Genomic DNA, 12,941 nt, shown 5'->3' on the forward strand with positions numbered 1-12,941 from the left:
ATAAAGGGCCGGGGCAGCCCTGCACACAGACACAATATGATTAGTGGAGTTGACTCTGTTGTGTTTGAACTTCAAGAGTCGCTGGCTGAGAGCCAGACGAGACTGTTTTCAAGAACTAATCACTAAATCACTGCTTGACACCAGCCTTACAACTGTTAACACAACCCTGGTAAACTTCATCATCTTTAGTGCTCACTGTTACACTCAGACTCACAACACTATGGGTATATTTAGATGATGGCGAATAACGATTAGTTTCACTGTGGATTGATTAATTGATTAATAGTTTCTAACCCCTGAAAAAAATCGACTTAGCATGGTGCTAATAGGTTCCAGTGTGAAACAGGGTTAAAGACTGAAGAGTAGTCATTCCTGAACATAAACAGACAAGTTCCAACAGACTTTCAACCCAGGGCTGTAAGAAGTGCAGTGTGAATCATATAGCCCTGAGCTCAGCATTACCCCAGGTTAACAATGTGTGTTAAAACAGGCTAAATAATCCCAGGGTCAACACTTAGCCCAGGGCTAAAGATTACACTGTGTGTGTGTGTTTTATGCAGTGTAATGTAATCTTAATCTGGAAAGTAATTTGTAACTAAAACTGTAAGATAAATGTAGTGGAGTAGAAATACAAATGAGCGAATAATGTAACACTCAAGTCAAGTATGTCAAAAATGTAACAAAAGTTCAGTAGAGTCGAGGTACTCTGTCTACTGGAAACCTCTATGTGGCCTAAATAAAACCCAGTGAACTTTACCTATGAACTTTTATGATTAAAATGTCATTTATAGGTTTAGTAGATGAGATTAAACTTGGTTTCTAAGAGCTGCATGTTGGGCAGTTTGATTAATTATCATAATGAGCCAGTTAACAGCCAAAAAACATGGAAATGACTATAATTAAGCTGTTAGTTAACTGAAAAAAGGTGATCTAAAAGTTGTGATGTTTGTGATGTCCAGAAATCCAGAAGTCCCACATGCTGCAAAAGAAAAAAAGGGTTTATGACCAGAATTACAACTGCAAGTATCATTTAACCATTTTTTATACAATTTTTGTTTGTTTGCTTTCTGTTAATTTGGGTTCTTACCAAACCGGGTCTAGTGTTTGGATTACTCTGCAGGTTCTGGCTGTTTGTACTGAATGTGGAAAATCCAGTTTTCCACATTGTGTACCTGCAGTGTGGAACAACATGCAGAACAATATTAAGCTTTCCTCAGGGCAACTGTATCACATTTTACTTCCAGGTTTTCCAGTTTTAGTTGATTAATGACGTTTTCATTTATTCTTAAAATTTTATTGTGGTTTTTATTGTTAAGCATGTCTTGTTGCCACTTTTACGTAAGTTTTAAGGTATTTTTTGTCTCTAGGAGCTTTTTATCTTATTGTTTTACTCGTTTACATTGAAAAGAATTAGTTTAAATAAAGGTTGAATGAGTTTGTTGTGTTTATTGTTATTATTGTTGTTGCTGTTTTGTTTTGTTTTACCAATAACATAATGGTAAAATAAATATTTTTTTGTTAGATATGCTATTATTAGCAATTATTAATTTGCTAATAAGGCCATAACAATGTGGTCAAAATGCTTTCTTATATTTTATGCACTATATAGTTCTCGCGTCTGTGACAATTTTTTGATTTTCTTCTTCATCTTAACTTGTGATGAGCTAATTATGCTAATTACGTAAACTGCCCAAAATGCAAATGCCCTCTTAGTAACCAAGTTGAAGTTCATCCAGTAGGCCTATAGATGATATTTCAATCATAAGAATTCCCAGAAAGCGCGTCCAAGAAATTTCCAGTATATATACTATGTTCCTTTCCACCACAGTTTCCACCAGACTGAAGCTGTTCTGGAGGCTCATGTTGGAACAACTTGATAAGATACTTTATGTACAGATTATAACATACAGTCAGCAGACATTACCTGTGTACACTGATACTGTTTGCTTAAGAATGTTCTTAGATACTGGAAAAGTGGTGAATGTTTGAGTTTCACTCTGCATGCATATTATCCAGTGGTAGAACACACTGTACATGCTTACACATACACGTGTGTACAAAACAACAAACTAACAAGGCGGTATCACAGGCTTTACAGGCTTTCTTCTCTGCTGTTAAAAATGATGATCCCAGATCCTCTGCAGTACATACGAGCACTTTATTTGCGTTTTTGCAACGCTGTCATTTTCCATCTTACATTAACAGCCCCTGCATTGTGAGTAATTACGTAATTAGTCACCGCGGGGAAACACAGAGTCAGACTTGTAAAATAAAAGTCAGCGTGACTTTAAAAGAAGCTCATTATGTGCAATATGTCAGCTGATGTCATTTTTCCAGGTACATAATCCAGAGTGGAGCTCTGGTTCCTGTTAGGTACGGACCGCTGGGTGCACGGCAGCGGCTTCACACTGTTTGACACTTTTATGAAACATTAGGTCACAGTATCCGGACTGGCTCGGATACATCACAGTATTCTTATGAATGTGCTGTATTGTAAGCTCTGCTGATTTATTTCACATAAGTGGCCAAGAGAGCAGTCATTGAACGTAGTCCCTCCACTGTTGGTCTCCTACTCTGGTCTCACAGAGGGGATGATGTCCTGGCCAGGTCATAACTCAGCTTCTCCATTACTATGATATTGGTATTTCTTTAAGTTAGAAATAAACAAGACATTTCGAAGCCCCTGAATGCAGCATGAGGCACCTGAACTCAGGTGTCCAATCAGAATCAGAATCCGCTTCACTGGCCATGTTTGTACATGCGCAAAGAATCTGACCCCAGTTCTCTGTCGCTCTGTGAAATATAATGTAGATTCATGTACATGGACAGAAATTGACAATATTTTTTTGTGAAAATTATCAAGAACTTTAAGAGAATAAAGACTAACATAGCATAAAAAGTGAGAAAGTTCACATGCAGGAGGACGGGGGTGAATGGGTTGGTCAGACACTAGACTTTTATCCAGGATGTCAGTGTTCAGTTCCTGTATGAGAGTGACAATCAGTATTGAGATTCTTTTAAGTAGTAATTTTAACCCAAACCACCACCTTTTCCTAAAGCTTACCAAGTAGAACCTACCTGAGCAGTCTGCACCATCCCCCAAAAATGTTTGTTAAACCAAACCATGGTTCATTTCTTAACTTTGTATTCATTTTGCTCAGAGATACATCTATTGCAATTTAGACCATATTTGTAAGCTAAAAAAAAAAAACCTCCAGGCTGACTCAGGCATCAGACCCATGTTACCATGGTAACTATCATCTTACCTGATGAAATAACTTCATGTCCTAACCAGTTCAAGTTTTAAGTCAAAATACTGATTTTCAGTTCAGTGAAGAGTTGACAGTGATTAGTTATTAAATTAATATGCATCACAGCTCCTTTTCAATTTGAGGTCCAGTATTTTCTGATGAGGCATCTGACATGGAGTCTGTTGAACAAAGTGGAAATTAACTAACTAACTGTAAAATATTCCACTATTGTCATCATTCTGAGGTGCTTTATGTGTTTATTTTACAGGATTATTATTAAATAAAATATTGAAATATGAATGAGACATTTTTTAATATTTATTTTAGATAAATTAATTGTTATATTAATCAAACAGTAAAAATAATCATTAGATCATCATGAAATGAATTGTTAGAATAACTGATGAATCAAAAAAATAACTGTTAGATTATTTTTTTTTTTTTTTAAATAATCATTAGGTGCAGCCTCAGTAACATTCTTTGCTGAGCTTTCCAAGTAAAATGTCCTCGTAACTGTTGAGTTCCTCTAAAAGACATATTTCCTGCTGGGGAAAACAGAGCTGAGTGGTTGGATCGGCCATTATTTTTAATTTTGAAAAAGGTCTGTCCCATATGGCATGAAGCAATAGTCCACTGGCAGTCATAAAGTGGTGTCACAGAGCGATGCTTCTTTTCTTTCACAGACAATCTGTGGCCAAGTACAGACACCAGCTTGTCATTTTAATGGGCGAGGTGACAGTATAGACTAAATATTTCCTCTGTTGCTCTTTTAGTATTAAAAAGAGCAACAAAAGAGCTCAGCGAACTAAAGGTCCAAAGTGGAACCGTCCATCAGACCCCGTCCTGCGTGGGTGTGTTTGTCGCATTGTTTGTGCCATCAGTGTTCTTGAACATTCTCTTCATTTAATCTCTCATCTTGCTCATCTCCTCTCAGGCTCTGTCTCTCACTCCTTCCCCCAGTCAGCTCCTCTTCTTGTCATCCTCTTCCTCCTCTCGCCTCTCTCCCTCCTCCTCCCCCTCCTCCACCACCACCACCTCCCTGTGTCTGTGTGTGCTCTGACAAAGATTCATGCATTAAAGCCTCAGCTACGCCTCCTGAATACCAACCCAGCTCCTGCATTCTCTCAGAACACTGAGTGGAAAGTCTCTGCGTTTGAGGCGTTTCCCTCAGACAGGAAGACACGCTGCTGCTCCATCAATGGGCCACATTAACAAACCAGGCCTCAGCCCTCCACATCACCGCTCTACAGCCAACAAACCCATATGGACTGCAACTTTGACCCCCCCTTGATTTACAGTGACATCTTCCTCTCCTGTATGTGTGTCCTCTGCTGTGATGCAGGGCTGTCTGTCCCATCATGAGTCCACTGGAGGAAAAAAACAATCAATATGATTCCAGCAGCCAAAGCTTATCACCGCTGGTGTGTGTAATGCAGAGTTGGCCCCAGTGCCTCCAGTGAGCCATACTGGACATAAAGATGAATAACGGCTGACTATGCTACCATGGTAACCCCTGCCAGAGTTCCTCCCATCCTCTGTAGTTGCCGCCCCCTCCCCATATGTGTCTGTAGTCTGGTGCAGCAGAGTCAGTGTGGACCAAGCAGCTCCTTCAGCAGAGACAAATATCATGTTATTTAGACCTGTGATTATAATGACTCATGAACAGTACATTAGTACTGATCTGGAGCTATGTCAGCTGAACAGACTTTGTAACTGGGTAAACTTCCTCCACCCTGTCAGGCTCTGCTGTATGTAGTGACAGCTGTGCTTTGAGATGCAGAGAAAACACAATGTTTATCCTCTTCTAAGAAGAAGAGGAAAGAACAGAAAAGATAATGAAAAGTCAGAGCATCACCAAAGTCGCCAAAGTTGTGTTGGAACAGGGGGATGTGATGCACAGTATACAGCTGAAGGATTGTGAATATTTTGACTGATCTTGCAGTTGTGATATGATTACATCATTATTCTTATTTTGATTGAAAAACATCTCAAAATCTCTGCCTAACGACATTCATTGATTTTAAAGTATTTTGACACACATTTTGCCTTTAACAAATATGGCACCTCCTGTGATTTGAAAATTGCAGAAAGCCATATTGCGATTTCAATAAAATTTCGATTAATTGTGCAGCCCTACACAGTATATATGATTTTATCACTCATTCTTGAGAACTGGGACAAATCATGTCCTACTAAGAAAACTTTATAAATGATTAATAGCAACACTGTAATTCCAATTTTTTGTGAAAATTTATGGGTCAGGTCATTTTTTATCATGTTATGCACACTTAACAACAGTTATGACAGTGAGTTTCTACTCCTGCCCTGGTGTGAGGACAGTTTCACTTATCATGGCAATATCTTCAAAGTAATCAATTATTTATCGTACCTGATTGGACATCTCTCTCAGGGCTGTGTTTGTCTGGACCAGGTGTCTGCAACCTTTACGATCAAAAGAGCCATTTTTGGCCAACAAAATGTTTAAAAAGTCTGTCTGTAGCTGCAAGTATTAAATTCTCTCCTCTCCTGTTCTCTCGAGCCACCAGCAAAATTCAGAGGAAAAGGCACCGAGCCATAGACACAGGCTCTGACACACATTTTAGTTGTTGAAATATTAAAACTTTTTAAAAATTTGGTGTGTAGGCTGCATATTTTTATTTTTAGCAAATATAACACTGTAAAAAAATAGCTGAGACGACCCAAGATCATGTACTGCATTAGATTTTTGAGTTTTGAGACCAACTCAAACTCTTTTCTGTCTTGAAAAGAAAAAAAGTGACCATCTAATGAAATAAAACAAGTTCTAAAAGTTATTTATTTAGTTAGTAACTTTAATGGCATTATTAAGTACTTGTATTGGTACCTGGTATTGGCAAGTACCCAAATGTAAGTCCTTGTACTTGTACTCGGTCTGAAAAAAAGTGGTATCGGTGCATCCCTAGTTTTAATTGAAAATATTAAAATTTTAACCATGATTCACTTTCACTTGAGTGAATTTACTCTATAATTTTTAAATGCACTTTTGTGGGTTCCTATAACTCAAAGATTCAAGTTTATCTAAAGAAGAAAAAAAATAATTCAACAAAAGATCAGTAGTTGATAAAAGTTTGAGTTGGGCTCAAAACTCAAAAATCTATGACAGCATGTTGCCTTGGAATTTTGAGTTGTCCCAACTTTTTCATAGACCAACAACTATGATAAATGAAAATTAAAATGTTTATTTCATCTCCATATAATTTTTAGCCAAAGTCACTGAGACACTGGAGAGGGGCTAAAGTCCCAACATGCCAAGTTGACTAAAAAAATGTCATTTACACCATGTTTTTATCCTGAATCTTCACTGTAGAGCTCGGAGCCACGTGCACATGCACACTGTCTGAACTCGGTGTGTGTTGTGACGTGTGCAGACAACATGTCGGGACTTTAGGAGACTTGGATTACACCAGACGAGTAGTATGGAGGCATTTTATGCTTTTATTCTGTTTTTTTTTTCCATTTGAAAACTGGTCACCATTCACTTCCATTGTTTGGGAGATTCTGTTTTCCTGTGAAACTCCAGCAGTGTTTTGCAGACTAACAAAATAAACCCAACCCTCAATGAGCATGAGGGTGAGTAGATAATGACTGATTAATTTTTGGGTGAACTATCCCTTTTAGGGTTTGGGCTCAAAAATCTATTGCAGTGTGCTGCCTTAAAATTTTAAGTCGGCTCAGCTACTTTTTAGAGTGCAAATACAGTTTTGAGATGTCTGATTTCTTTAAAATCATCATTTTGTTCCAGACTGGATTTCTCTGTCAGGATGTTTAATCTTAGAGTGTGAAGATGGATAGATAGCAGAGATTTTGTAGGTGTGTGTTGTGTGTGTTTCTTTGCCATGGTGATAAGGTGCTTTGCCGTTGGCGAGAGGTGATTCATGCTCACTTGCTCCTTCAGACTCTCTGATTACTTCAGTTTCCTGATGTGTTTTCTTCTCTTTCTATGTTGCAGTTGAAAGAGAGGTGGTGCAGAAAAGGACCTTCACCCGCTGGATGAACCTCCATCTAGAGAAGGTTTGTTGATGAAACGGTGGCTGCAGAAAACACACAAAGACGACAAACAGTAATTATGGTCTCCACACACACTTCTTACAGATCCACTTTCATTTACTTAACCTGGGTGGAACAAGACCATTTCTTTCTTTTATTGCTGCTCCATCCCAAAACCAGCAGTCGCTCCGTCTTCACCACAGACTGCACCATGAGGCAGGGTTGCTCCACCGCGCTCACTGTATGTGTTTGCACTGCGGCTCAGACACGTGCTGCACATAAACAACGGTTGCAGCCTCTGCAGCTCGCAGTCTGAATTATACATGTGGCCGTGTGCAGCTGCTGACTGTGTGCAGCATTAAACTTTGATGAGGCTGTAAAGTGTTAATCTGAGCGAGCAGCGGCAGCGTTACACGCCCGCCTGACCCAAGGTGGTCGTTTGGCTCTCAGCACCACCCAGATTGCTGCTGTGAGGGAACAATGGATAGCTGGGGGGCTCGGGGGAGCAGGGTGGAGGGGTGGATGAGGGCTCCCCGCTCTGCTGCTCAGGGCTCAGAGCCAAATACAAGAAGAATGTTCCGAGGTAACCAATGAGAATGCTGTCCATGAATGGGAAAAGAAGTATGGAGGCCCAAAGGGGACACATGAATAAATACAGACATGTGATAAAATAAACTAGCAGTACTGCTGTTATTACCATCATATAGATACTATTTTTAGGTAAATAGGAAATACATGAATCAAAAGATTTAATTTTTCATTTATTTCTGTATTTATTGTTACATTTATCGTAGTGCATGACCGCCTTACTCATTATCATAAAGGATAAACAAACAAACAAACAAATGAATAAAATTAGGGCCCAGCCTATGTGTTGGCCAATATTAGTTTACCTGAGATTATTTTCATATATAGATGGGCTGATAAAGTACATAAAATGAAAAAGAAACTGCAGTACGGAAATGACAAACATATGTCTGAAGACATTTACAAAGAATGTACATGGTACATAGTTCATCCATCAGAACAAATTGATTTCTACGCAGAAAAAAATGTAATGCTAATCAGATTTCTTGGTCACAGTTATTAAAGAAATTAAGAAAAAAAAATCAAAATTTGTGTGTTTATATAATATAATGAATATTACCCAATATATCATTAGTAGACTTTTTAAGCACCTAAATATCTGTGTTCCTAAAATACAGATACAGACTAGGATATCTTTGGAGGCAATCCTTGTTTATTCTGAAAAAGAAGGCTGAATAATCAGTGTTGCTCATATAACTTGAGCCCCTCCTCTTTAAGCTAGCAAGTAAACTTTTAAACATAATTTAACAGAGAGGCTGTGACCACAGTGTTGCTTACCTCTCCCATCAAGTATTCTATTGTCCATTAATCAGCTGCTTATTTTCTGGATGAATCATTGTTTTGTCAGAAAAGAGTGGAAATGCTCATTATAGAGGCCAACATGATGTCTTCAAATCTTCAAATGTCTTGTTTTGTCCAACCAAGCAGTTTAGAAGCAGCAGGGAAGCTTGAATCAGAGAATATGTGGTGCTAAATGACTAAAACAGTGATAAAAATAGTTTACAGATGGCTGCTTGACTAATTTATTAACTGACTAATCATTTAATCTCTACTAGAAAATTAGAGGGTCTGACTGAAAAGTATAGTATCAGACAAGTGGATGGTAGCCTTGTTTCCTTCCCTCACTCAGTTGTAATCTACTTACCAGAGGTGTGGACTGACATGACTTTGACTCAAATCAGCCCAAAGATTAAAAAGTTGGTTATTAAAAAAGTTAATTAATTTCCCTAATCAGCTAACAGTAACACTATTCATTCTCACCAAGTCAACACTTAATTCCCAAGATCCACTTTGAAGTATTGAAGAACCTTCTTTAACTTTACTGAGCTCCAGTTGTAAAAAATGATACCAAAGATCACTTTGCGTAAACTACAAGCAGTCAACAAACAATGAATTGCAATGTGCAGAATGTGCAGTTTGAAAATTATAGACCAAATTACAGTTCAACATGGCATTTAATGGTATTAAAACAGTATTATATTGGTGAAGGTATGGTAACTCAAAGTTTAGGACGTGGGACTTGATTTGGCACTTGCCTATTTTCACTTGGGTCTTGACATGGGACTTGCTTGTTTTGACTTGCCTTTTTTGACTTGACTTGGGACTTGATTTGGGACTTGCCTGTTTTGACTCAGGACTTGACTTGGGACTTGCCTATTTTGAATTTGTTCTTGACTTGGGACTTGCTTGTTTTGACTTGGGACATGCCTTTTTTGACTTGACTTGAGAATTGATTTGGGACTTGCCTGTTTTGACTCGAGACTTGATTTGGGACTTGACTCGGGACTTGCCTATTTTGACTTGGGTATCGACTTGGGACTTGCTTGTTTTGACTTGGTATATGCCTTTTTTGATTTGACTTGGGAATTGATTTGGGACTTGCCTGTTTTGACTCAGGATTTGATTTGGGACTTGACTCGGGACTTGCTTATTTTGACTTGGGTCTCAACTTGGGGCTTGCTTGTCTGGACTTGTCGGGACTTGCTTGTTTTGAGTTGACTTGGGACTTTACTTGAGACTTGCCTCAGGACTTACCTGTTTTGACTCGGTAGTTGACTTGGATTATGACTTAGGACTTGGCTGTTTTGACTTGGGACTTGTAACTTCCTCATGCTGACTGACAGACAGTGACAGAGTCGTGGATCCAGCCTGCTGTAGCTCCACCTGTTCATGCAGACAGAGCAGATGAGCTCCAGCAGCGCTGTTTACACTGACACACTGTGTTTGTGTTTCACTCCTGATCTTCCTGATCTTTCCTCGCTGGTTTCGGTCTCAGTCAGGGTGAGTCAGGGTGAGCAGAGAGTCTGAGCGAGCGTCTCATCAAGTCTTTTGTTTTCTTTCACAATGAGCCTCTCTTCTCTTACTCACTGTTTGGCCTCAAATCAAATCTCTGACCCAATAAATGACAATCATACATTTGTCTTCTGTCAACTTGGAAAGTTCCAGTCACTTTACCCCCAACCTCCCCTTCCCCCCTCCCTCCACTGTTCATCCATTCACCATGTCCAGACAAGTTGACAGATGCCTGAGTTAGTAATGACTTGTTGTGATAACATGGCTGAATGTTGGCTTACTGACTGATTATCAAAGATAAATCTGCATACTTTACTCTGGTAGTGCTTTTGATTTCACTCAGATCTCATAATATGAACATCTCCATATATGTCCTTACAGAAAGCACACAGCCGTGAGTGTGTTGATTTAAAATGGTGCTGATCTGATTGGATGTGGGTGTGTTTGAGAGGAACGTTGGCACACTTTTGATTTTTAACTCCTATTGTGCCCTTTATGTTGCTGGAAATGTTGACCAAGCTTTGCATTTTCGCAGTTCATGACACATAAGAACCTATTTGCATACCTGATGCTCCCATCAGCAGATGTGCAGATAGCTTTTTAATTTGCTTACAGGTTAGGATGAGAGGTAGGGTTTTATGTCCATCCTAAGAACAAAAACACCCCAGTGCAAAGAAAACAGGAATCTTAAAGAACTACTGTGACTGACTGGTGCTAGTGCATGGTCCGCAGTTCACCAACTAGCCTTGTGAGTAGAGCTGCAACAGTTAATCTAATAATTGATTAATTATTACATTAATCTGCAACTACTTTGATAATCAATTAATCGGTTTGAGTAATTTTTTAAGAAAAAAAAAGTCAAAATTCTCTGATTCCAGCTTCTTAAATGGAAATATTTTATACTTTCTTAACTTCTCTATAACAATAATTTTAATACCTTTGGTTTGTGGACAAAACAAGACATTTGAGGACGTCATCTTGGACTCTGGGAAACACTGATCAACATTTTTCACCATTTCCTGATATTTTATAGGTTGTGTTGGGACTGGTGCCATGGTGGCACTCAACCCCAGTGAGAATTTATCAGGCCTGTAGTACCACCTGCTACCACAAAGAGGTACACTTTGTGGTGTGACCGGGTCGTGTCTATCGTTATTGCAACCCAGTTTAGATGAAACCGCACCCACTTTCACATGATACAGCATATGACAGCCAGTCAGAGTCTGTGGCTCTAAAGGCAGCTGAAAATGACTGAAATGAATTTTTTTCTTTAAAAAATGTGACAGTTTGGCTGCACTGTAAACTGATACACTTGTTGGTCTTCCTCTGCTGCATTTTTGGCAGAACATTTAAAAATACACCTGTCATCGTGGTATCCTTTTTTATTTTCATTTCCACTTTTCATTATTGATCTGCCAAAACTCCCCCAAATATATTCACTTTTGTCAAACTGTATGAAATAGAAACAGATTCCCACATTTAAGGAGTTCAAACTGCACTACGCTTTTGCTTAAAAACCAACACACAAAAAGACATTAAAAAGTCTTGACTCCAACAGGAAGGGATCAAACTGATACAGCCATTCTTGGCAATACTTGTGATTCCACCAGAGGCATCACAGTGCGTCTCAGAGGTGGCTCTCCACTGCTCTCCACTTCAAATACATGCCAAGTCTATTTTTGACAGATGTCCCATCAATCTGCACAGTGCAGACTGAGCCAGGCAGGACGTCAGACACAGAAACAGCCTAAAGAATCCAGCCAGTTTTCAAAATAAAAGACCCCATGCAGATGCACGATCGTATCAACAGACAAAAACACGAAACCAAATAACTGTGTAGCCTGCTGTACTTGCTCATGGTAGAAACACAAAAATCAATGGAAAATGACCAAATCAACAAAATCTGAGCAAGTCAACAAAATCAAGCAGGCTTCTGACACACTACGTCACAGATGGAACGTCACAGAGCTGTGTGGAATATAAAAAAAACAGATCAGTCAAAATCATTGCTGATTAATTTCTGTTGATCTGAATTGATGAATTGATTAATTAACTAATCATTGCAGCTCTAATTCTCACATCTCTCCCTCTATTTTCAGTGTAACCCTCCCATTGAGGTTCATGACCTTTTCCGGGACATCCAGGATGGACACATCCTCATGGCCCTGCTGGAGGAGCTCTCTGGCTGCAAACTGGTCAGAACCTCACACTTTATGCCATTTCATTTCACAGGTGTAACTGTATAATACTGTGTATAATAAACATATAAGCAGTTCGTTTTTATATGACTGAATAACTTTTGTCTCATGCTGAATGTTTTCCAGCTTCATGGATTCAAGAAGTCCTCCCATCGTATTTTCAGACTCAACAACATCGCCAAGGTCCTGTCTTTCCTGGAGGAGAGAAACGTGAGTACCACATGGAGACATGTCAACATGCTGCTAGTTGATTGGCTGAACTGTTAATAAACATATGTGTGTCCTCAGGTGAAGCTGGTCAGCATCGATGCAGCTGATGTCGCTGATGGAAACTCCTCCATCATCCTGGGACTCATCTGGAACATCATCCTCTTCTTTCAGGTAAGTTTTCTTTCTCTATCCTCTCATTTACTACCTCTCCGTTCATTCTTGTCTGTACTTTGAGTTTCCGTCTCCCCACCATTCCTCCACCCCTCTTTTCGCTAAAATGAGGTCAAGTGTAAGAATAAAGAGACGACTTCACAGCCTGTGGACTTTCCATTCACAAAGACCCATCAAAGTGCAGCTCGCTGGTTAGTTTATGTAA

At 39.1% G+C, this 12,941-nt stretch overlaps 1 protein-coding gene across 2 annotated transcripts in view; it reads left to right on the top strand.

Annotated features, from left to right (window-relative positions):
- clmna (calmin a) overlaps nt 1-12,941 on the top strand; it is a 62,259-nt gene that overhangs the window by 33,534 nt on the left and 15,784 nt on the right. For both annotated transcript variants that reach the window (XM_084742492.1, XM_084742491.1), the window contains exons 2-5: nt 7,240-7,301; nt 12,257-12,352; nt 12,482-12,565; nt 12,644-12,736. In XM_084742492.1, the coding sequence (XP_084598618.1) occupies nt 7,240-7,301; nt 12,257-12,352; nt 12,482-12,565; nt 12,644-12,736 (335 nt within the window). The remainder of the gene's footprint in view (nt 1-7,239; nt 7,302-12,256; nt 12,353-12,481; nt 12,566-12,643; nt 12,737-12,941) is intronic.

The sequence above is a fragment of the Lutjanus erythropterus genome, chromosome 18 (genome assembly GCF_056507025.1).
Source record: "Lutjanus erythropterus isolate fLutEry1 chromosome 18, fLutEry1.hap2, whole genome shotgun sequence".
NCBI lineage: Eukaryota > Metazoa > Chordata > Actinopteri > Lutjaniformes > Lutjanidae > Lutjanus > Lutjanus erythropterus.